Raw genomic sequence first — 26,607 nt, forward strand, 5'->3', positions numbered from 1 at the left:
ACCGATCTTGTAGCGACAGAGGGCAGGCTAACACATTCACGTAAACATAAACGAACACAGATGGACTCATGCAGTTTATGATAACACAACAAGACTCTTTGTTTGGACCCTCGATTTTGCAGAATGATAAGACCGGAAAAAAGGTTCTATGACTGAATTCGTAACTCAAAACACTCGTATCACAAATCAACGTCGCCCATTGAAATGATTGTAATCAATTTAAACTGATGGTTCATCCCCCAAAAACACCACCATTTTAGTTTCCGCATGTTGGGGACTCCTACTACATTTCATGGACGTTTGTTAGTTTTTGCTACAGCTGACACGAATATCTGAGGTAAATTGCAGCACTTGATTATAAAACAGCTCCTGGAAAACAATTCAACTGCAACCTAAGATGCTATCAGAGTGTTTCTCACTTAAAGTTAAAGTTAAAGTTAAAGTACCAATGATTGTCACACACACACTAGGTGTGGCGAAATTATTCTCTGCATTTGACCCATCACCCTTGATCACCCCCTGGGAGGTGAGGGGAGCAGTGGGCAGCAGCGGTGGCTGCGCCCGGGAATCATTTTGGTGATTTAACCCCCAATTCCAACCCTTGATGCTGAGTGCCAAGCAGGGAGGTAATGGGTCCCATTTTTATAGTCTTCAGTGTGTGGAGGTCCAGGTTGGTCTTTTTTCAGGGGTCCCACTCAAAAGAAGACGGGACCAAAATCTGTAGAACTAAACACAACTGTCACCACCTAATTTCATTTTGAAAACATCAATATTTTCATCTCTTGAAAGATATTTGACAACACAATGAATATTAATGTGGCTTTCAGTTCCAAGACTAAGCTTTTTAAGGCACTTGTAGAGACACAACAATCTAAACTATTTAGTGAATGTAAAGTGAGATGTTCATGATATAAAAATATGTCAATCACATGTTACTGCTCAGTCTAGGCTGAAAGGAATCCAAATGGCATCGTTGTCAACGCGACTTCCTGAAAATCCCAAGGCACAAGTGAATTTGGCTGATGGCTCATTTGCGCGACATTTTTGAAAGACAAAATCTGCGGGGGCTTTATCTTCATCGTGTTGACTTCGGTGTCATTATTTGGCATAGACACTGTCTGTTTCTAAATTTATCTCTGCGCTTGACTCTTTAGCTTTCCCGCAGGGACGCTTGGATCGAACCAAAGCAAACTAGTGATCTGACAATGAAACAGAAGCTCTGCATGCTAGCACAGTTTTTTTAATACAAGCACAAAGTGCAATGACATTGAAGAAAATAAATGTATTATTTAGAAGGTGTCATCCTAACATATTGTTATGTTTCATTACTTTGACATAGAATTATGTATATAAAAATACCTTAAACTAAAAAAAAAAAAATGTTTTAAATTGTAATCTTAGATTTCTTTTCTTGGTACCTTTTTCTTCTCAGCGTGGCTTGAATACTACTTTCCACTGATAAACTGAATGGATTAAACATGTCAAATTATATATTCAACGTTTTAAAGATTTTTTAAGTAGGAAGTAAAGTACAGGGTTTAATCAGTTTGTTAAAACAGTGTTTCTCAACCATAGGGCCGAGGCCCATTGATGGGCCGCCAAAAAATATCTGTTTCTCACCAGTGGTCCATGTGGGCCACAGCAGTACTCGGTTGTAATACACTTTTCCACCACTTGTGGCAGTAATAACAATAACAAAAAAAACAGAAGTCTGGAGCTAAAGTCATAGAGAAGTTTTTTAAGTGCAAAAATTATGACTAAAGTGGTGAAACTGTATTTTCATTTGCACTTAAATTGTATTGAATGTTTATTTAAGAAACATACTTATTATCATTTATTATTAATTTAGTAAGAATTAGTAGCACTGCGTAATTGTATGTACTATACTTGATTAATGTTTATTTTTGTAATTAGCCTGACCTAAGCCTTGATAATAATCGTTGTGATTAAGACATGGTTTCATATCAGTTGACAAGTGTGTCCTATTAAACTGTATGTAGGTCAGATATAATTATTGAATATGCTTAAAATAAAGAGTAAGAATACTAATCTTTGAGGGTGTCCCAGCCCCCTCTGCAGTGGAAAAATTGGGCCCAGATTATTTTTTTAAATTAAGAATCCCTGTGTTAAAACACAATAAAACATTGACATTTGTGAAAATTACAAAGGAAATAAGTAATAACTCGCTTGTCGCTGTCAAATTTGCGGCACACAGCTAGAATGTTTCATCAACACGCGTTATCACTTCAGTGTATCAGTATGTGGATTTAAATTATGGAATGGATTAAGCAAATAAATCAAACAATCTACTAATATGATCCAATTTAGGAAACTTTTCAAACTTAAAGTGTTTACAAAGTGCTAAGAAGAAGAACCATGATAAACATACTGAAGTTATTGATAATCTTATTTATCTCACCATATGAAATACAATTTACCGTATTTTTCGGATTATAAATCGCTCTGGCCGAAAATGCATAAAAAAACATATATAAGTCGCATTTTTGGGGCGAAATTTATTTGATAAAATCCAACACCAAGAATAGACATTCGAAAGGCAATTTTCAAGCACCCATTTGTGAATTTGTTCCTCGAGCTGTGGCCACCAAGCTTTTAGCCCGCGATTAGCTTTTTTAGTTTTCTTCATTTCAGTAAGAGTAGCCTCCGCTTTTCGCCAGTCCCTAACAAGTTTCTCCCATACTCCAAACTTTCTTTCTGCTGCTCGATTGCTGTTTTCTGCTGCATATTTCACTACTTTCAGCTTGTAACCTGCAGTATATGATTTCCTTTTCGGTGCCATTTTTGTTCAGCCCTTCTCAGTTTTTATATGTTACCGCCAATGTTGAAACTATCAAATTTCATAGGTATGGAAGTAGTAGCAGGTAGCATCTTTTTTTTCACAATGCACTTCTGCCATGACCCGCCCCTGCCAAATGTTTATTGGTTGACGTGTGTGTGAGACGATTGCTGATATATACGCCTAGTCTCTTCGTGAATGAGATAAATAATATTATTTTATATTTTACGGTAATGTGTTAATAATTTCACACATAAGTCGCTCCAGAGTATAAGTCGCACCCCCGTAAAAATAATCGAAAAAATACGGTACTTCACTAATTCTTTTTTTAGTTATTTTATTTTATTTTTTAATTTTATTGCTCATGGAGTATATTGTGAATACATTTAGAACAGGAAATGAATAGAAGTGTTAGCAACTGTAAAGGAAAAGGGGTAGGATTAAAGAAGCTCTGCTTCTTCCTACTCCTTTTCGAACATGTTGAAAAGAAAAAACTGGAAATTGTGATGTATCCTGTCGTATGCATGCCTGTTCGAAATAAACTCCAAAAATATAACGATCTCTATTGCCAGCCAAATTGATATCATTTATATCGTCTATATCGTGCAACCCTAAGCTTTACTGTAGGATAGCAGCTGTAATTTAGATGTGATTATACAAAGCAAATGTTTTTTTTTTGTAAGAGGTAGTTTACAGGTTTAAGCTTCCTTCCAGGCCTCAGGAAAGGAAATGAGTCATAGCTCCAGTAAAATCCCCCATTGTGATGTCAGGCAAAGAAAAAGGTTGTCCAAACAGATGTCATGTTTAAATCCATGTCGCAACAGGATATTTGCTTCGTCTGTCATTTTTGTTTTACAGTGTATCAGGTTGCTTGTTTTCCCTCCTACTAATGTACTGCTGGATTGAACGAGCGTCTGTCCAGTATTTGTCATTCACTGTATTTATTCTTCTTCCCCAGCAACTGGACCTTCACTCATGTCCAAAGCCAATCGTCTTCATCCTCCACTCCTTCCTCTCAGCTAAAATCTCCCGACTGGGCTTAGTGGCCTGACTATAACCCCAAACGACTGGGCTTAGTGGCCTGACTATAACCCCAAACGACTGGGCTTAGTGGCCTGACCGCAACCCCAAACGACTGGGCTTAGTGGCCTGACTGCAACCCCAAAACGGATGTTGGACATCCGCATCTGTGCAGTTCGACCCCTCTAAGTCTGAGACCCAGGCTGAATGTAGCAGCTTTCTCTTCTGAAACCACCAGTCAAGATAACAACCAGATGTTTGCTACAAACTGGACCATAAAGTGAGGAATGCACACAACAACTAGGCATTACTGACATTCACTACAAAGATTCACTGTAATTTCACTTGATGATTCCTTTCTTTCTGTTAATTTATTCACTATCATCTCTGTGAGAACCCTAGTGTGTAAAAACTATTGTTAGCAATGTTAGCATCAACCACACTGGCTCTGATTATACGACAACAAAATGCAAATCCACATTAAGTAATTTCTTCAAAATCATTCGGAAACCATTTGTGCTATTACATTATTAAGTCTAATTATAATTTTGTAGCTTTAACTACTGGCTAGTATTAGCTAACTAATGACCACAAGAACACAATAGCAACTCAGAAAGCTTGCATGCTGAATCCAGCTCTACAGTAATGATTAAAAAAAGTATATATGTTTAAGACTAAGACTATTTCACCCAGATTACAAGCACAACTGACTAATATTTGTATAGCTTTACAGTTTCTGCAATACACCGATATGTTGCTAAGCTAAGCCAATGCTAAGGACTTTGGCCCTTTTGTAGCACTTCATTATCTATACAGGTCATACATTTCAAATGATCATTTGAAAAGTTTATAATTAATGATTTAACTGTTTCTGACCATGAACTCTATGTTTCACCTGGAAAAGAGACCCTACCATTTAGCTAATTGTTGTCACTACTAATAAATGATCTTTTTTGGTTACAGTGGAACCTCCAACGTCAAACAGAATCAACTTCTTTGATTGTCAAACCTTTCTGTTCCATAGGAAATAACTCATTCAAGGCTCAAATGGTCGACATAATGAAATATTGATTTATTGTTCGTTTGAACTTTTTTTGACTGACAAGTTTAAAGATAATTCAACTACTGCAAAGTCATTCTGAAATAAAGTGCTTACCCTATTGAAGACGAGACATGTACTGCAGAGGTAACAGGAAGGGGTTTGCAGAGTGATTCCTACACCTGGTGGTGTTTTCTAGGTACTGCTGAATTGAATGAAAGTCAGCTCAAAAACAGGTACAGTATCGCGCTGATTCATCAGTATGTAAGGTAGAAGAAATCCATACTCAAGATGGCATAAGCATATAAATATGGGTATGTATTTGACATTTCAATAATTGAATCACTCCTACAACTCAATCATTTGTCACATGTCTGCTTTTTATGGTTAAAGTTAAAGTACCACTGATAGTCACACACACACTAGGTGTGGTGAAATTATTCTCTGCATTTGACCCATCCCCTTGATCACCCCCTGGGAGGTGAGGTGAGGGGAGCAGTGAGCAGCAGCGGTGGCCGCGCCCGGGAATCCTTTTGGTGATTTAGCTCCCAATTCCAACCCTTGATGCTGAGTGCCAAGCAGGGAGGTAATGGGTCCCATTTTTTATAGTCTTTGGTATTGTTATCACATTTGTCCTTTTGACCATCATCTGTACCCTTTTGTGGTGGCGTCATAAAAAAATCAAAAAGCCAAAGAATAAGCCTAACACACTTATTGCATTATTCCTTACTATGTTTCCATCAACTCATAGTAAAGCTGAGGAACGCGGAAGCCACATTGGATGTTTCTCGTAAGCTTACAATAATATGCTTTTTGACAATTTTATGAGATACTGAATTTGTTATTGTTTTATTATTATTTGTAAGTTACCCAATATTTCACTGTGTAGTAATGAGTTTCACTTTCTAGATTGAACTACTAAAATAAATTCACTTTAAAGATGTTCAAATGTATTTGTATTTGTTAGTAGTGTCCCGATTCAATACTGATATCAGATATTAGTACAAGCAGTCCTGCAGCACGTTTACTTGTGCAAAACTGGACAACCAGTTGCCATCTAAATGTCCTCCAATAAGCACACAAGGTTGGTATTTTTGTAGCTTAGTCATGTGATTTACAAAAGATAAACATGGTAGACTTGCGGCTACTAGGAGCTACACAACAGTTAAGCACACGAATTAAACATACAGTATGTAACCACTGTCCTTAATTTATTAACAATGACATTTGACAATATAAACCAGTATCAAATACTCAGGTATGTGTATTACTTACACATACAAAGTCTCCAAGGCAGAAGCGTGCTAGAATGTATCCAGTAACAAACGTGTCTGCATCATTCAATTTACCCCATTGTGACCTTAACTTATTGAATTATTGTGGCCACTAAATAGAGAGAAAACATTTTTGCAAATTTGCAGAAGTATATATGTTGTAAATTGTAAATATTAGTTGTTTTTCTCTTAGTATTTTCAGTTGATCAAACTTTTTCAAACATTCAACACTACAAAATACTATATATATATATATATTCATATATATATATATATATATATATATATATATATATATATATATATATATATACGTATATATATATATATATATACACAGTATATTGCCAAAAGTATTTGGCCACTCATCCAAACGATGAGAATCAGGTGTCCTAATTACCTGGCCACAGGTGTATAAAATCAAGCACTTAGGCATGGAGACTGTTTCTACAAACATTTGTGAAAGAATGGGCTGCGCTCAGTGATTTCCAGCGTGGAACTGTCATAGATGCCACCTGTGCAACAGATCCAGTCGGGAAATTTGCTCGCTCCTAAATATTCCAAAGTCAACTTTATTATGAGAAAATGGAAGAGTTTGGAAACAACAGCAACGTAGGCCACGTACACTGACAGAGAGGGGGTCAGCGGATGCTGAAGTGCATAGTGCCCCTTAGTTCCAGTGAAAGGAACTTTGAATGCTCCAGGATACCAAAACATTTTGGACAACTCCATTCTTCCAACCTTGTGGGAACAGTTTGGAGCGGGCCCCTTCCTCTTCCAACATGACTGTGCACCAGTGCACAAAGCAAGGTCCATAAAGACATGGATGACAGAGTCTGGTCTGGATGAACTTGACTGGCCTGCACAGAGTCCTGACCTGAACCCGATAGAACAGCTTTGGGATGAATTAGAACGGAGACTGAGAGCCAGGCCTTCTCGACCAACATCAGTGTGTGACCTCACCATTGCGCTTTTGGAAGAACGGTCGAAAATTCCTATAAACACACTCCGCAACCTTGTGGACAGCCTTCCCAGAAGAGTTGATGCTGTAATAGCTGCAAAAGGTGGACCCACATCATATTGAACCCTATGGGTTAGGAATGGGATGGCACTTCAAGTTCATATGTGAGTCAAGGCAGGTGGCCAAATACTTTTGGCAATATAGTGTACACATACAGGTAAAAGCCAGTAAATTAGAATATTTTGAAAAACTTGATTTATTTCAGTAATTGCATTCAAAAGGTGTAACTTGTACATTATATTTATTCATTGCACACAGACTGATGCATTCAAATGTTTATTTCATTTAATTTTGATGATTTGAAGTGGCAACAAATGAAAATCCAAAATTCCGTGTGTCACAAAATTAGAATATTGTGTAAGGGTTGAATTTTGAAGACACCTGGTGCCACAAACTAATCAGCTGATTAACTCAAAACACCTGCAAAGGGCTTTAAATGGTCTCTCAGTCCAGTTCTGAAGCCTACACAAACATGGGGAAGACTTCAGATTTGACAGCTGTCCAAAAGGGAACCATCGACACATTGCACAAGGAGGGAAAGACACAAAAGGTTATTGCTGAAGAGGCTGGCTGTTCTCAGAGCTCTGTGTCCAAACCCATTAATGGAGAGGCAAAGGGAAGGAAAAACTGTGGTCAGAAAAAGTGTACAAGCGATAGGGATCACCGCGCCCTGGTCAAGATTGTGAAAAAAAACCCATTCAAAAATGTGGGGGAGATTCAGAAGGAGTGGACAGCTGCTGGAGTCAGTGCTTCAAGATCCACCACCAAGAGACGCTTGAAAGACATGGGTTTCAACTGCCGCATACCTCGTGTCAAGCCACTGTTGACCAAGAAACAGCGCGAAAAGCGTCTCACCTGGGCTAAGGAAAAAAAGAGCTGGACTGCTGCTGAGTGGTCCAAAGTCATGTTTTCTGACGAAAGCAAATTTTGCATTTCCTTTGGAAATCGAGGTCCCAGAGTCTGGAGGAAGACAGGAGAGGCACAGGATCCACGTTGCCTGAAGTCTAGTGTAAAGTTTCCACCATCAGTGATGGTTTGGGGTGCCATGTCATCTGCTGGTGTCGGTCCACTCTGTTTCCTGAGATCCAGGGTCAATGCAGCCGTCTACCAGCAAGTTTTAGAGCACTTCATGCTTCCTGCTGCTGACCTGCTCTATGGAGATGGAGATTTCAAGTTCCAACAGGACTTGGCGCCTGCACACAGCGCAAAATCTACCCGTGCCTGGTTTACGGACCATGGTATTTCTGTTCTAAATTGGCCTGCCAACTCCCCTGACCTTAGCCCCATAGAAAATCTGTGGGGTATTGTGAAAAGGAAGATGCAGAATGCCAGACCCAAAAACGCAGAAGAGTTGAAGGCCACTATCAGAGCAACCTGGGCTCTCATAACACCTGAGCAGTGCCAGAAACTCATCGACTCCATGCCACGCCGCATTAACGCAGTAATTGAGGCAAAAGGAGCTCCAACCAAGTATTGAGTATTGTACATGCTCATATTTTTCATTTTCATACTTTTCAGTTGGCCAACATTTCTAAAAATCCCTTTTTTGTATTAGCCTTAAGTAATATTCTAATTTTGTGACACACGGAATTTTGGATTTTCATTTGTTGCCACTTCAAATCATCAAAATTAAATGAAATAAACATTTGAATGCATCAGTCTGTGTGCAATGAATAAATATAATGTACAAGTTACACCTTTTGAATGCAATTACTGAAATAAATCAAGTTTTTCAAAATATTCTAATTTACTGGCTTTTACCTGTATATACTATTATAATGGTATATAATTATATATATATATAATTAGAATTATATATGTATAATTAGAATTTGACGAGCACACAGACAGAATCATCGAATCAACAGCCAAAGGAGAGGTCGACAGACGGCTTCAGACCATGACCACCATCATTGTTTCTTATGGAGCAGAGAGGTTTGGTGTGGAAGAGGACAAGCCCATCAGTTCCAACTACACCATGAACCAAAGGGCGGAAAAGATCCATCAACTGCGGCAGGAGCTCCGGTCCCTGGCACGGCAGTACAAGGCAGCATCTAAGGAGGAAAAGGCACCATTGGCTGAGCTCCGGAACATCAGCAGGAATAAACTTATGACCCTGCGTAGAGCTGAATGGCACAGGAGGCTATGAACTGCATTCATAGCTGATCCATTTGGATTTATCAAACAGCTGTTGCGGCAGAAGCGCAATGGGCGTCTAGTTTGCTCCAAAAAAGAAATCAACACTTTCTTGAAAAACAACCTGAGCGACCCTGAAAGAGAGAAAAAGCTAGGGCCCCTCAGTGCCTTATTGGACATACCATCTCCCACTGTCAATTTCATCACCAGCGAGCCCACCTGGAAGGAAATCCAGGAAGTTGTTACTGCAGCCAGAGCCAGTTCAGCTCCATGACCCAGTGGAGTACTCTCCAAGGTGTACAAGCGATACCCGGAACTCCTTAGAATTTTTTGGCGGATCCTGCGAGTGATTTGGCGCAGAGGAACTATTGCAAACCAGTGGAGGCAGGCTATGGGTGTTTGGATACCAAAAGAAGAGATTCCCACCAAGCTGGAGCAGTTCAGGACCAACTTGCTCTTAGCGTTGAAGGGAAAATCTTCTTCAGCATCCTTTCCAGAAGGTTGACAGACATCCTCCTCAAGAATGCCTACATTCGGTTCAGAAAGGTGGAATCCCAGGTGTGTCAGGATGCCTGGAACACACCGCTGTAGTTTCCCGGCTGATCAGGGAGGCGCGGGAGGGTAAGTGAGACCTTGCTGTGCTTTGGCTTAACCTTGCCAATGCCTACTCCATACCCCACAGGCTCGTGGTGACTACCCTGGACCGACACCATGTACCCAAGAAGATCAAGGACCTCATCCTGAATTACTACGGGAACTTCAGGCTCAGGGTCACTTCCGGGAGCATAACATCAGATTGGCACAGGCTTGAAAAGGGCATTATAACTGGGTGTACAATCTCAGTATGCCTTTTTGCCCTAGCCATGAACATGGTAGTCAAGGCAGCTGAAACGGAGTGCAGAGGCCCTCTGTCTAAGTCTGGAACTCGACAGCCCCCCATCAGAGCCTTTATGGATGATCTCACTGTCACAACTACATTGGTGCCCGGCGCAAGATGGATACTCCAGGGCCTGGAAAAGCTCATCTCCTGGGCAAGAATGAGCTTTAAACCAACTAAATCAGGGCGATGTTCTGAAGAAGGGAAAACTGGCAGACAAGTTCCGCTTCTTTGTGGATGGCACAGCAATTCCATCTATCACTGAGAAAACGGTCAAGAGCCTTGGCAAGGTCTTCGACTGTAGTCTCAGGGATACTGCAGCAATCCAAACGACCATCAAGGAGCTGGAGAGGTGCTTATCGGCTGTGGACAAGTCTGGCTTACCTGTTCGGTTTAAAGCGTATATTTACCAGCATGGCGTCTTACCCCGGATACTCTGGCCTCTGTTGATGTATGAGGTTCCTCTGTCAACAGTGGAGACTTTGGAGAGGAAGCTCAGCAGCTACCTCCACCGATGGATGAGCTTTCCACGCAGCCTGTGCAGCACAACACTGTATGGGAAGACCAACAAGCTCCAGCTCCTTTTCATCAGCCTAGATGAGGAGTTCAGGGTCTCTCGCACCAGGGAGGCTTTGCTCTATCATGACTCCAAGGACTCTAAAGTGGCATCAGAGGGCATCGTGGTGCGAACTGGCAGGAAGTGGAGAGCTCAGGAAAGCCTGGAGGTAGTTGAGTCTTGGCTAAGACATAGGGTCCTGGTGGGCACGGTGGCAACAGGCCATGCTGGGTTGGGAGCCTTCCCCCAACCTCGCTACGAGAAGGCATGTAGTAAGGACAAACGGCAGCTAGTCCTAAAGGAGGTGCGTGCAGAGGTTGAGGAGGAACGAATCAGCAGAATGTTGGGCATGCAGTAGCAGGGAGCATGGGAGGGTGCACTGGAGAGAAAGGTGACCTGGTCTGAGATCAGGCTGGCAGAACCCCAGCGCATTAAGTTCATGGTTCAAGCTGTCTACGACGTCCTACACAGCCCAGCCAATCTCCATCTTTGGGGAATGAATGACTCTCCAGCCTGTGCGCTGTGCTCCAAAAAAGGCTCGCTGGAGCACATCCTAAACAGCTGCTCTAAAGCTCTGGGGGCACGACCAAGTGCTGAAGACCGTTGCTGAAGCCATAGCTAAAGCCGTGGCCAAAAACAACAGCAGCAAGCAACAACTTGGCAAGAGGAGAATCGCCTTTGTCAGGGCTGGAGAGCAGTCAAAGTCACAGCCCAAACCAGCAGACGGGCTCCTCACCTCAGCATTGGACTGGGATCTATGTGTGGACTTGGGCAAGCAGCTAATGATTCCGGACTATGTTACAATAACTTCGTTGAGGCCAGACATCTTGCTTTCGTCAGCATCTTCACGGCAGGTGCTACTGATAGAGCTGACAGTTCCTTGGGAGGATCGCATAGAGGAGGCGAACGAGCGGAAGCGGTCAAAGTACCAGGAGCTAGTCATGCTATGCCGAAGAGGAGGCTGGAAGGCACGCTGTGAGCCCATTGAAGTGGGGTGTAGAGGCTTTGCTGGCCGCTCACTGTGCAAGGTGTTCACACTACTTGGCATCACAGGTGCTGGGAAAAGGAAGGCCATCTAGGCCACCATGGAGGAAGCAGAGAGAGCCTCTAGATGGCTTTGGATCAGGAGGAGCGATCTGTGGGCCAATGCTACTGGGACACAAGTTGGGGTCTGATCAACCCTGGCTGGGTCACCTGAGGGAGGGGGTATGATGTTGAAAGACCCGAAACCCGATGTATCTTACAATCGTGTATATATATTTATATATATATATATTTCTATACAACGGTATCGGCCAATATTCAAGGCTGTTATACCAGTATCGTATCGGAAGTGAAAGAGTTCTATCAGGACACCCGTAATGTGTGGGCCACAAGCTATGGGCTGCAAATGACCCCCAGTTCCCCTGCTTTTAAACGCTCACTGTGCTTTTGACTCGCATGATGATGGTTTGATTCCAAGTTGTAATGTTTATTTAGCTTTTCGGTTGGATTTCAAACCGTACATCTGTTGGATGTGTTTGACTTTGAAAGTTCCACTAAATTTAAAGTGATATGACCTGCATTGCTCTTTTTTAATTTTTAATTGATAAGTAAACAAAAAAACCCTCCGAGTCCGACACATTTCTATCCCCAAGTACATTTTGTCAGAGTGACAGCGTGGTTATTGGAGGTGAGGTTGAATTTCAAAGTGCACCACTGCCTCCATCCTACCAAAAACAAAACATCTTCAAAGTGTTGTTCAAGCAACCGCTGCATCTTACATTCACACTGACAACCAAAAGCCACGGACAAGGTGCAGGACTAAAATCATTACATGTTGTTTGGAGATCAATCACTAAGACACAATCAAGCATCAGTGCAAAAACTGCACAGTCAGCAGACTTGTCCTTCGTGTGCCTTGACATTTTGAAATAACTGGTAGGATGTAAGTGCGGCAACATTGTGACTAAGCGGCAGCCATTTGGATTTTTAAAGAGGTTTTTGTTGTGCAGTGTAAACCATGATAGTACTACTACTATGTTTGTCTTGCCATGTTCACTCATAATATAAATGATAGATTTCAAAATAATGGTGTGTTTGTTTTAATTGGCCTTTCTATAATGGGATGACTTTGACCCGACATAAAGTTTCAATTGTAATGGTTAATTATTGAAAAAGGTATACTTCACTAGGACACATATACTGCTATATTATTATTATTATTATTATATTACCATTTTTAACGTCATAATAATCATATGAACACCTATTATTTTGTTAAAACTCAGTTAATTTATGTTTAGTTCATTTTGATTGTGAGCTTCATTTATTGGCACTAAATTGTAAATCTGATGTTCTTTTATTTGCAAGTAGTATTAAGGCTTCTCTGTAAACATAAATGGTAACTTTTTAAGAAGTAGGAAGTATTTTTTTTCCAGGAAATTATTTTAATGTATGTAATTATTTGTCATGGAAGCGATCACAATAAGGTGTTCATATTAATGATAGGGATGTCCGATAATGGCTTTTTGCCGATATCCGATATTGTCCAACTCTTTAATTACCGATACCGATATCAACCGATATATACCGTCGTGGAATCAACACATTATTATGCCTAATTTGGACAACCAGGTATGGTGAAGATAAGGTACTTTTTAAAAAAAAATTATGAAATAAGATAAGATAAATAAATTAAAAACATTTTCTTGAATAAAAAAGAAAGTAAAACAATATAAAAACAGTTACATAGAAACTAGTAATGAATGAAAATGAGTAAAATTAACTGTTAAAGGTTAGTACTATTAGTGGACCAGCAGCACGCACAATCATGTGTGCTTACGGACTGTATCCCTTGCAGACTGTATTGATATATATTGATATATAATGTAGGAACCAGAATATTAATAACAGAAAGAAACAACCCTTTTGTGTGAATGAGTGTGAATGGGGGAGGGAGGCTTTTTGGGTTGGTGCACTAATTGTAAGTGTATCTTGTGTTTTTTATGTTGATTTACTAAATAAAAAAACGATACCGATAATAAAAAAAACGACACCGATAATTTCCGATATTACATTTTAACGCATTTATATCATCTCTAATTAATGATGTGACAAAACATTGGCTTTTTACTGTTTGTCAAACTTTCTCAATAGTTTAGACTTGTGATAGAAGAGATTTCTTCTTTTTTTTTTTTTTTTTATCAGGATTTTTTTTTCCAGATCCAGTCTCCCGAAATCGCGCTTCGAATCTCGCGGCTTCACCACATCCCGGATTAAACCTTTTTTAAAGCATATTCTACATGTTTTTGGCCTAAATTAAATGTGTATTTTATATATATTACAGTACAGTATTTGTTTTATTATCTATTGATTATGTTTTGAAGGTTTTTTTACCAAGCCGAGTTTCATTTTCCGGCTAATCTTGACGCTACTGTATCATTAATAAGACTTTTCATTTTAGTCAAAAAACTTTTTTTTTTATGAACTTCATCTTCAACTCCTGCCTTATTAGTAACACACATTTCCACATTGGTGTGTTTTTAACGCTAGCGAAGTGGAACGGCAACAGCATTGGACATTAGGCGCTGCACTTGAAAGGACTACCTGAGATTGCTATAAACTATCAACCTGGAGATGAACTCAATAACACCTTTGATGTGGAACGACAACACAGACAGACAATGCTAACAACACAGGTAATGATGTAGCTGGACTGTCAAGTTGGCCAACTTTGTGCAGAAGAATTAACTTCGAGGAATCACTCAGGATGTGACAAAGTATTTCCACGTCCTGGCCGTGTTGTCGTGGCAGCCGTAGTGATTACACTTGGTAAGTATTGTAATCTACAATGGAAGCTACTATATTGGGTGATACAAATGTAAAGATGATTATATGGCTGATATTTCATGTTTAGAGGGCCCTAATTACTGTATGTTAAAAAATAAAAGCGTATTTTGTAGGTTGTAAACTGTTTTTATACTGCAACTAGGATAATATTCGATTTAATAATAATAATCCTACTTTGTGGGAGAACTGTTTATCATGGTCATGTGGTCCGAATTAACTGCAATATTAGAAGGACGAATAATAAGGATTTTATTAACGTAAGAATTCGAAAAATCCCAAACTATTATGGCTTTATACTCTTAGTGATACATTACATACAAACATAAATACCTTTTATTACTGTGAAGTGTGGCCATAATACTGTTCTGTAGTTAATTCCATTACTTTGAACTGTTACCTCCTTACAAACATGTGAATTCATGTTAGGGACTTTTTTTTATTTTTTAAATATGAGTATTCTTTATGTAACTAAAAATGATGGTTTGTGGTTTAAGTTTATTTCGAACATGCATACAAATACAACATAATACTTCAAAATTTCCAGTTTTCTCTTGACATGTCCGAAAAGAAGTAGGAAGAAGCAGATCTTATTTAATCCGACCCCTTTTTCCATTTCATATCAATTACTAGCACATTTCATTCACTTTCTGTTCTCAATTTGTATTTGTACAATAACTCCATAAATAAGACATTTCTCAGAAAATATATAGTTGAATAATTTGTAATTAATGTAGCGAGATCAATAAGATTATCAATTTTCAATCAATTCAAAAATGTTTATCAGAGTTATTTTCTTTGTACTGTATCATATTCGTACTTTGACTTCTTTGCTTAATCATTCCATAATTCAATTCCACGCTCTGATGTACTGAATGTTTGTGTTGTTGTTTTTTTATGAAGGGCTATATAGATACATTTTGATTGATGTTTTGTGCACATAGAAAGTGTTTTAGATCTTTTGTATATGAATGTAATGTAGACTCTTTGGCCACAAAATTAGGTACACCCACACAATCCCATGAGTTGTATTATAAACAAAACTTCAGTTCCATTGTTTGAGTGACATAGACAGATAGTTCATACCGTTACCATGGTGCCGGCAGTGCTGCAATGTTGGTTGGTTGAAGTTTATTTCGAACGTGTATACAATTTCAATATGATTCATCATGTATTTTCTTTCTTTTTTACATGTCCAAAAAGGAGTAGGAAAAAGCATCTGCGGTCCCCTCCAAGGTTTCTCATTGTATCCCATTGGGTTGAGTTTTTCCTTGCCCTGATGTGGGATCTGATCTGAGCCGAGGATGTCGGTGTGGCTTGTGCAGCCCTTTGAGACACTTGTGATTAAGGGCTATATAAATAAACTTTGATTAAATGATTGACATGAGATGAATAATATCCTGTTTTCAGTAAGCCCAAGACGTTTGTCACAATTCCTCCTTGTAACATAGTGTTCTGAAGATATTGAGGTTTGCCTTATCCAAGTGTGCCTAATGAAGTGACCACTGCATGCACACTGATATTTGACTGCAAAAGCCCCGTACACAGAAAATGACATTATGTAGTTGACAGCACGTCTTTGTCACCTAATCGTGTGAGATTTGAGCTGGATAAGTGACACGCCTTGTCTGTAATTTAAGTAAGTGCATACTCACAAAGAGAACTGCGTCATTTCCTTACAAGTTCCTTCTATCTGCTGATGGCCAAAGAAATTGATGAGCACACCTGTCATGCCATGCATGCATGTGCGCACCGTTCTACTTCAGAACTCGTTCTAAAGTTATATAGGACCAACAGGGACACGCTTGTGATGTGATTGCATAGCTGCAGACCCTCCAACTGTCCTCTCAGTGCATACATTACACACACACGTACAACACAATGTCCATGCACACAACCGATTCCACTCAACCGGGCCTTTTTGTGTGCAAAGCAGAGACACTGTGACGTCTCTTGTTTTCATTCTGCCAGTCTCTGGGAACATGATAATAAAAGAGATGTGGATGGTGTATGTGTGTGTGTGTGTGTGTGTGTGTGTGTGTCTCTCACAAAGGAATGTTCTGAAGGCCATTGCCAAGTCCTTGCAGCACCAACAAATTCCCTCATCTCTTGTGTAGGTGTTCATTGCTGTTTGGTGATCCAAGAGGAATGTGTAATAAATGCATGTGCCTGCTATGCATTGTGGGAAGAGTGAAAGGAAGCACATATGACAAGCTGTCATCAGATCAAACTCTCCCAATGGGAGTTTAAAGCAGGGACGAATAATTTAGCCCTGTTTGGACCCCAAAATCAGACATGACTTGAGTTTTTGATCAGTTGTGCGGTGGTTCAACTACTCATGTTGTGTGTGTTTGCTACAAAATAGCATCCTTGGACAAAGCAGGGACCGTGCACTAATTGTTGGCGAGCCATGCAAAGTGCTTTTCTGTTCAAAGCAACGTCAGTTGGATCTTCGGCAGACAAAAAGGCAGTCATTTGTTCTGCGAGGGGTGTCAATAAGCGTGTTTGCCATTGATTTTTTTATCATCACATTTGTAATACTTCAGGCTTTAAATGTATACATGGGAAAATGTGAATGAAAACATGAAGATGTTGACTTACCAAGGATTAGAGTGAAACAGCTGTGATAAATCCACCTTGCCGACAAGCCAACTATTTCTTTCAGATGAAGCTGGTGCAGATGACAAAAAAACTGTAGACTGTATTTATATTTGTTGGCGTTAACGCACTTTTTGTGTCTTTTTACGCATTGAAATCAGAAAGATTGCAAATTTCCAAAAGTACCCTGGATGCAGATGTATTTGTTTTTTTTACCGTGCGGTTTGCTTGTTTTTTTGTTTGATTATCGCTTTCTACCGGTGTTTTGTTTTGTTTATATTTGCCGGGTCAAATAATTAATTATTATTCATTGGTCGACTTCAAAGTAATGCACTTTCCGGTACATTTTCTTAAATTTTGATTCACCGAAACCTTTGTCAATCACAAATACTGCATTTCCTGTATTAAGATTCCCGGGTGTTATTGTTTTCGTCATGGCGAGCAATAAACCCAAGAAGCAAAGCTTCAATGACAAGTGGCTTCAGAAGCCACTTTTCAGCAAATAGCTCACTGATGAAGATGGAAAGATATTTTGCACGCCATGTAAACAGGCTAAGAAAAAGAACACCTTTACGACCGGGTCCACTGATTTTCAAAGATCCAGCCTCACCAGGCACCAAGAAACATCATGTTACACCTTTTCTGCTTGTCTGCTCCCAGACCGTGGTCGAGGAGCGCGGGAGAGACGTTCCCTCCAGGGCCGATGTATCGGGGGTATCACCCTCCACTTTACCCGGCAGTGGGTCCCTACAGTTCCGCTCTTTGGGCGGAATGAGGAGGCCGTCGATTTGTTACAACTCTTTATTTATGTTTTCCACAAAGCCAACCGGACTTCCACCATGCTATTAAGACTCGTGAACATGCTAGCGGTGCCTCTCCTAACTTGCCCACTCACTTACACACGTCACTCACTCCACATACCGCCATTCTTAAAGGGGAACACACAGCTTATGGCCATTACAAAGCCAGAGATGAAATGCTAGAGGTATTGAGTGCCACTGTATTAAATGACATTGAAACTAACTTTCCAAATTCTAAGTTTCTTGGCAATATTTGCCATGAAAGAGTAGATGTGGCGGTTTTTAAACGACTGATGATCTACATACAGGTGAGAATAATCAATTCAATTTGTCATATGCATGTATGCCCTGGCACACCATTATCATCATTTCATGACCGAAGCAAAACACTTTTTACACTTTTATACTGAAATAGATACACGGTATTTAAAATGTCTGTCCAATAACTGCACAGGGATGGCAGAGCCAAAACATATGTATTAAGTTAGCTGGAGACTGTTAGCACTGATCAGAAAATTTAGATATTCCGTCTTACGTTGTAGATAGTCAAGCCTTGGTATAATAAGTGCGATGTATTAGCTTGCATTGGATGAGGCTGTGTCTTGTACAAATAGAAGACTTATGAACTCTACTTAAAATCTCTGTCTAGCTATCTTCGTAAAAGCGAATGCTGAATGAATGGGAGAGTGAACCAGAGCCCTGAGAAAATACTGGTTTGGTTGAGATTGCCTACATAACCAGCCATAACGGAGGAGGGTCAAATGCTTCATTGCAGCCAATATTTGAGAATTCTAATGTTAGTGGCCCAGTAGTAAAACCTAAAGTTTAATAATGCTAATCCTCCCAACAGTTTAGGCCAATACAAATATTGTTTACACATCTTATGAGTCTTTTTATTCCAAATTAAGTCTAAAATCTGACTTTCTAAATTTTGAAAGGAGGACTGAAGGAGAACAAGTGGTATGCACTGGAACAAATAGGAAAATCGCCCAAGTACATTAATTATAACAGAGTTGACACAAGTCACTGTAGATAAATTAAGGTAGGACTAGCGATTAAAATCTGCCTGGATTCTGGACAACAGTGGAACAAAGTTGGCATTATAGAGCTCTGCAAGTGTATGTGTGACCTGGACACCCACTTTGCGAGGCAATTTTAAAGGGATAATTGTGCAGAGGATTTTTTTTTTAGCAACAGAATTTAGGAGAAATATTTTAATTTTCCCAAAGTTCAATTTGTGACCAGACACATGTCCAAAAGCTTGGAGAGTGCTTAAGGCAGCCAGGACCAAGACGGAGATGTCCGAGACGAATAGGAGGTCATCTGCATAGAGAGAGACTTTCACCTGCACATTGTGTGTACATATGAGCGTAATAAGTGGGTTGGTACAAAGCGCTATTGACACAGGCTCAATGGCAAGAGCAAAAAGCAATAGGCTCAGGGGGCAGCCCTGACGTGTGCAACGGAAAAGGTGAATATATTCGGATTGAATATAATCAGGAGATGAATATAGGAGCTTAATCCATGAAATAAAACCGTTACCAAAGCCGAATCTCTCCGTGACATAAAATAGATAATTCCACTCTATTCGGTCAATGCCTTTTGTAATTTGTAATAACATTTTGCCTCTTCAGTGTTAAGAGAAGGCACATCATAAAATATATTGAAATCTATCAGGATATTATCTCCCCCTTAATATAGGCCTTCAGCGCCTCCCACAGTACAGAGGCCGACATCCCCGGAGTCTTGTTAAAGAGCACAAAAAAATCTATTTGACGCAAAACAAAATCCATAAAGTCCTCACGTAAAAGTAATCGTATATTTAGACGCCATAGCACACATGTGGTTGTTAGGTTTTTGAAGAGTAAATCCATTGAAATTAGAGCATGATCAGAGATAACAATTACATCATATTTGCATATAGATATAGATGAAAGTAATTTATTATCAACTAGAAATAGTCATTGCGGGTGAAGGTGTGGTAGACGTTTGAGAAGAAGCAGTACTGCTTTCGAGAGGGATTAAAAAACGGCAGACATCTGAAACATAAATATCGTCCAAAAAATACTGAATTACTAGGCGGACCTTGAACGTGGGCAACTTTTGGGTGATGAGTAATCAAGCTGGGGATTGAGCCAACAGTTCAAGTCTCCTGCTAGTATTAAATAGTACATTGACAAGTCAGGGAGATTTAGGAAAGTATGTTTGAAAAGGTGTCATCGTCTTAGTGGGGAGCATAAACATTTAGGGCTACTGGGGTGTTGGAAATCTGGCTAGTGACAAAAACATACCTCTCATTAGGATCAGAAATACTATTCGAGTGTACAAAAGGAACAGATTTATGCAGCAAAATAGCAATTCACCTCTGCACGCAAATTAAGAGTGGTAAGTCTGTCCTGGCCATCCTCTCCTCAGCCTCAAGTGATCAGAAGGTTTAAGATGATTCTCTTGCAAGAAGATTACCTGGGTGCCGAGATAAAGGAGATGATGTAAAAGCTTACTTCGTTTTATAGGCTTATTAGGCCCTTTGCAATTAAAACTGGTAAAGCTAACACCACACCCACCATACATCGCTGTTAGATTAGGCTGGGTCATAGCAAAAAGATGCAAACATCAAATATACTGTATATGCAAGTCTGTGGTAAAACTCAAAATAAAATAAAATAAGCTTGACTGATGCAAAGAAAATAAAATCAAAACAGTTCCTAAATTGCCCCACCCAAACCTCCTGCAGATACATCCCTCTAAACAGGGTGCGAGGAACATCACCTCATCCTCCTTGATCTGAGTGCGGCCTTTGACACCATCTCACACCCCATCCTCCTCAGTAGACTCTCCTCCCATACTCCCCTCAGTTGGTTCCATTCCTACCTCAAAGGCCGCACCCAGTTCATCCAGCTCAAATCCTTCTCTTCTAAACCCTCCCCAGTCACTTCAGGTATGCCCCAGGGGTCTGTCCTGGGGTCCCTTCTCTTCATTATTTATCTCCTCCCCCTAGGCCACATCCTCCAAAAATTATATATCCAATTCCGCTGCTTTGCGAATGACACCCAGCTCTACCTCTCCTGCAAACCAAACTCCACACTGCCACCCCTCCTCACCTCTTGTCTCTCTGAATTAAAATCCTAGTTTACCTCGAACTTTCTTAAATTAAACTGCAATAAAACTGAAATCCTCCTTCTTGGCACCAAATCCACCCTTTCTAAAGTTATTAGTTTATTAATATATTCCAATATGAACAGTAAATTAACAAGTGTATAGATTACATTGACAAAGAAGCTTAATAGTTATCCTCCTCCCCTCAGTTTAAGAGTTTATGTGTCGTCCTCGACGGCACTCTTTCCTTTAACTCGCACATCAACGTCACTACACACGTTGCTTATTTCCATCTTCGCAACATCAATAGACTCTGCCAAAAACTGCCAACATTACTCCATTAAGTTTCATGACTTGACTAATAACCATGTATTAATGATATTGTTATTATAAGCGCTAACACAGACAAATTATTTATAGCAGCGCCGTGATCACTAGCTTGTGTGGCTATGTTGACATCATCGGCTGGTGAGCTGCTTCCTGGCCTCGGTGCTCGTGGAAGTTTATTCTCGATCATAAATAATGTCTCTCACCTTGATAGTAGAAGGATGAGGACATAATCTGACAAGTTGGCGAGAAAAACATGAAAAGACACTTGGTTCCACCCCCCTTTTCTTCGCAAAGGTTATGAGTTATTTTTCTTCTAAACGGGACTATAACAACAATCTATTAATCTGCATTCCATTGACAGCAGACATTGTACAGTAAGTGATCTTTTATTATGTTTGTTGGCTCTCATGAAGTCTGCAGTAAGTAGTAAGCAGTGATGTTGTTGAAGAAAAAAGCGAATATTGTGGGTTTTTTTTTTTAAACTATTAAGCCGTGTATGCTTAAAATGAGCAAAATATATAAATATTACACGTTATCATGAATGTGCCGGTTACTAAATCACATATATACTTACAGTATGTATATAAAACCTTAATTGAGGTTTTTGGATGTTTATTAAGGGCTTTATAGGCAGAATAGAGCAACTCCCATAAGCTCCATTGTAAGCAGACTTTAAATCGCATTAATTTACTATTTAGAATGCATTAAAAAAATGCGAGTGTGAATGTTGTCTGTCTATCTGTGTTGGCTCTGTGATGAGGTGGTGACTTGTCCAGGGTGTACCCCGCCTTCCGCCTAAATGCAGCTGAGATAGGCTCCAGCACCCCCCGCGACTCCGAAAGGGACAAGCGGTAGAAAATGAATGGATAAAAAAAGAAAAAAGAAAAACGTGTTCTTGTTTTACATAAGGATTGTGAATGATGGGTAAAATTCCCCCAAAAAGGTGTAGTTACCCTTTCATAGTGCCGGGACTTTGCCTGAGTGTAATATTCCTGATACTCAAGTTTCGCACACTGTTGTAGCTGCCTGACAACTATTATAACTACTATATATACAGGTAAAAGCCAGTAAATTAGAATATTTTGAAAAACTTGATTTATTTCAGTAATTGCATTCAAAAGGTGTAACTTGTACATTATATTTATTCATTGCACACAGACTGATGCATTCAAATGTTTATTTCATTTAATTTTGATGATTTGAAGTGGCAACAAATGAAAATCCAAAATTCCGTGTGTCACAAAATTAGAATATTACTTAAGGCTAATACAAAAAAGGGATTTTTAGAAATGTTGGCCAACTGAAAAGTATGAAAATGAAAAATATGAGGATGTACAATACTCAATACTTGGTTGGAGCTCCTTTTGCCTCAATTACTGCGTTAATGCGGCGTGGCATGGAGTCGATGAGTTTCTGGCACTGCTCAGGTGTTATGAGAGCCCAGGTTGCTCTGATAGTGGCCTTCAACTCTTCTGCGTTTTTGGGTCTGGCATTCTGCATCTTCCTTTTCACAATACCCCACAGATTTTCTATGGGGCTAAGGTCAGGGGAGTTGGCGGGCCAATTTAGAACAGAAATACCATGGTCCGTAAACCAGGCACGGGTAGATTTTGCGCTGTGTGCAGGCGCCAAATCCTGTTGGAACTTGAAATCTCCATCTCCATAGAGCAGGTCAGCAGCAGGAAGCATGAAGTGCTCTAAAACTTGCTGGTAGACGGCTGCGTTGACCCTGGATCTCAGGAAACAGAGTGGACCGACACCAGCAGATGACATGGCACCCCAAACCATCACCCAACCATGCAAATTTTGCATTTCCTTTGGAAATCGAGGTCCCAGAGTCTGGAGGAAGACAGGAGAGGCACAGGATCCACGTTGCCTGAAGTCTAGTGTAAAGTTTCCACCATCAGTGATGGTTTGGGGTGCCATGTCATCTGCTGGTGTCGGTCCACTCTGTTTCCTGAGATCCAGGGTCAACGCAGCCGTCTACCAGCAAGTTTTAGAGCACTTCATGCTTCCTGCTGCTGACCTGCTCTATGGAGATGGAGATTTCAAGTTCCAACAGGACTTGGCGCCTGCACACAGCGCAAAATCTACCCGTGCCTGGTTTACGGACCATGGTATTTCTGTTCTAAATTGGCCCGCCAACTCCCCTGACCTTAGCCCCATAGAAAATCTGTGGGGTATTGTGAAAAGGAAGATGCAGAATGCCAGACCCAAAAACGCAGAAGAGTTGAAGGCCACTATCAGAGCAACCTGGGCTCTCATAACACCTGAGCAGTGCCAGAAACTCATCGACTCCATGCCACGCCGCATTAACGCAGTAATTGAGGCAAAAGGAGCTCCAACCAAGTATTGAGTATTGTACATGCTCATATTTTTCATTTTCATACTTTTCAGTTGGCCAACATTTCTAAAAATCCCTTTTTTGTATTAGCCTTAAGTAATATTCTAATTTTGTGACACACGGAATTTTGGATTTTCATTTGTTGCCACTTCAAATCATCAAAATTAAATGAAATAAACATTTGAATGCATCAGTCTGTGTGCAATGAATAAATATAATGTACAAGTTACACCTTTTGAATGCAATTACTGAAATAAATCAAGTTTTTCAAAATATTCTAATTTACTGGCTTTTACCTGTACATACACTAAATGGAATGTGCAATGTCTATACCTGTATTATTAATCAATAAACTTTAAACAGATCCCACACTGGGACATGCTATTCTGAGGGATTGTGAGACAAAAGCACTTGAAACTGTTGAGGGGCTAAATTATGTCATGCTGACATGTAGAGCTGTAATAATGAACCTTTAATATGAAGTTATTCATATTAAAGCTTTGTGGGTATCGAATTTTTTGACAGCCAGTCAGCGACAAAAGAAATAGGTGATATTAGTGCTCATAGTGCAGGTGTGAGTTGACCATCTTTCTTTGTGAATAAGTACTGGTACTTGCATGCTGATAACAAAAGTCTAAAGACATTTTGACCGGTATATTACAAAACTATATTGCAGAGGAGATGGCATCAAAACACTTTATTGTGTTAGAATGAAATAGTCAAATATAAAACTGATTAAATATGTACATTCATTAAGTCTTAAAACAAAGGGCTAAAAGAAAGAATACACAATACACAAAAAGCAGAATGAATTAGGAGGAATGTTAAAAAAAAATAAAAAATAATGAGGGCTGAATAAAATCATTTTGAAAATATATGAAAGTAAAACAGTGTGTCCAGATCATCATTTTTTTTAGGTCTTCTCCAGCACCCAGTCAATGACCTATATTGCCACAAAACATGTGTATTGAAAAAGGCAATCATTTATTAGTGGAGAATGAAAATACATTTTCAAGCAGAAACGTATGATGTTTGGTATTGGGCTTACCTGTTTAGCATTGCTGCCAGCTGCTTTCTTCATCTCATCATGGAGACCACGAGATGTCTTCAGATCCTGAGATCAAATAAATTTAACTTTTTGTTTGTTTTTACTGAAGATTTAAGTCAGAGCCCAAATGAAGACATAAAAAAAGTTTAAAATCTATTTTTAAGAAACTTTTCTAACAAGTAGATTAAAACAAATAAAGTAATGACTGACTTTCTTATTAAACAGTTTTATTTTATGAATCCTTGTTTGCAATGATATAAAACAGGGGTGTCCTAATGTTTTCCACTGAGGGCTATACACAGTGGAAAGTGAAAGAATGCGGGGCGCAACTTTGATACATTTTGTACATTAAAAAAACTAAAACCAATCAGTTTCGGCTAGGGATGTAACACTATGACAATTTAATATCACAGTTATGGTGACCAAAATGATCATAATAGTGATTTTGTTAATTGTGCTCAAAAAGTACTTCTACACACATTGAAAAACTTAATAATGAAATAAAATAAATGAATAATCAGACACACAATATATTTACTTTAACAAAAAAAAAAACATCGTTGTAGCTTCTAAAGAGCTACATTATTCTAATTGGACATTTAAATATGTTTATTTTCTTCTGTTTTAAAAAGTTAAAGTACCCATGATTGTCACACACACACTAGGTGTGGTGAAATTATTCTCTGCATTTGACCCAACACCCTTGATCACCCCCTGGGAGGTGAGGGGAGCAGTGAGCAACAGCGGTGGCCGCGCCCGGGAATCATTTTTGGTGATTTAACCCCCAATTCCAACCCTTGATGCTGAGTGCCAAGCAGGGAGGTAATGGGTTCCATTTTTATAGTCTTTGGTATGACTCGGCCGGGGTTTGAACTCACGACCTAATGGGAAAAGACTTAATGTGCCTTGTATTCATGTTAGCATTTAGACTGGTTAGCAATTAGCATGCCAGCTTGCTTATCCAGAAAATAAGCAGTGTCACCAGTATGTAATTTTATCTAAGTGCAGATATCGATCACGGTTTTAGGATAATTACAATTTTTAATTGTAATACTAACCGTCGGGAGTTTTAACGCGATTTATCATTAATACGGGTAATCGTTACATCCCTAGTAAACAGTACGCTAAGCTGTTCGTGAAAAAATATTGTCATCTTAATTTTTGGTAGGTGACAAAGGAAATACTCCTCTCTGAGCTGCCACCTTACCGTGGTAGAGGAGTTTGTGTGTCCCAATGATCCTAGGAGCTATGTTGTCCGGGGGCTTTATGCCCCCTGGTAGGGTCTCCCAAGACAAACTGGTCCTAGGTGAGGGATCAGACAAAGAGCAGCTCGAAGACCTCCATGACGAATAAAAATAAAGGACCCAGATTTCCCTCGCCCGGACGCGGGTCACCGGGGCCCCCCTCTGGAGCCAGGCCCGGAGGTGGGGCACGATGGCGAGCGCCTGGTGGCCGGGCCTGTCCCCATGGGGCCCGGCCGGGCACAGCCCGAAGAGGCAACGTGGGTCCCCCCTCCAATGGGCTCACCACCCATAGCAGGGGCCATAGAGGTCGGGTGCAGTGTGAGCTGGGCGGCAGCCGAAGGCAGGGCCCTTGGCGGTCCGATCCTTGGCTACAGAAGCCAGCTCTTGGGACGTGGAACGTCACCTCGCTGGGGGGGAAGGAGCCTGAGCTAGTGCGCGAGGTCGAGAAGTTCCGGCTAGATATAGTCGGACTCACTTCGACGCACAGCAAGGGCTCTGGAACCAGTTCTCTCGAGAGGGGCTGGACTCTCTTCCACTCTGGCGTTGCCGGCAATGAGAGGCGACGGGCTGGGGTGGCAATTCTTGTTGCCCCCCGGCTC

The 26,607-nt window shown here is 40.1% G+C and overlaps 2 protein-coding genes and 1 pseudogene across 2 annotated transcripts in view; 2 read left to right on the plus strand and 1 right to left on the minus strand.

Annotated features, from left to right (window-relative positions):
- The window catches only part of sntb1 (syntrophin, basic 1), a 122,602-nt gene extending 116,331 nt beyond the window's left edge, over positions 1-6,271 (plus strand). The window contains exon 8 of the mRNA XM_061951355.2: positions 3,756-6,271. Within this exon, the coding sequence (XP_061807339.1) occupies positions 3,756-3,848 (93 nt within the window). The 3' untranslated portion in view covers positions 3,849-6,271. The remainder of the gene's footprint in view (positions 1-3,755) is intronic.
- Positions 6,272-8,885: 2,614 nt separating this feature from the next.
- LOC133598647 (uncharacterized) lies at positions 8,886-12,791 on the plus strand (annotated as a pseudogene).
- Positions 12,792-24,398: 11,607 nt separating this feature from the next.
- The window catches only part of mtbp (MDM2 binding protein), a 65,537-nt gene continuing 63,328 nt past the window's right edge, over positions 24,399-26,607 (minus strand). Inside the window, exons 22-23 of the mRNA XM_061951382.1 lie at positions 24,765-24,830; positions 24,399-24,659 (exon numbers count right to left, since the gene is read on the minus strand). Coding sequence (XP_061807366.1) covers positions 24,630-24,659; positions 24,765-24,830 — 96 coding nt within the window. The 3' untranslated portion in view covers positions 24,399-24,629. The remainder of the gene's footprint in view (positions 24,660-24,764; positions 24,831-26,607) is intronic.

The sequence above is a fragment of the Nerophis lumbriciformis genome, linkage group LG04 (genome assembly GCF_033978685.3).
Source record: "Nerophis lumbriciformis linkage group LG04, RoL_Nlum_v2.1, whole genome shotgun sequence".
Lineage (NCBI taxonomy): Eukaryota > Metazoa > Chordata > Actinopteri > Syngnathiformes > Syngnathidae > Nerophis > Nerophis lumbriciformis.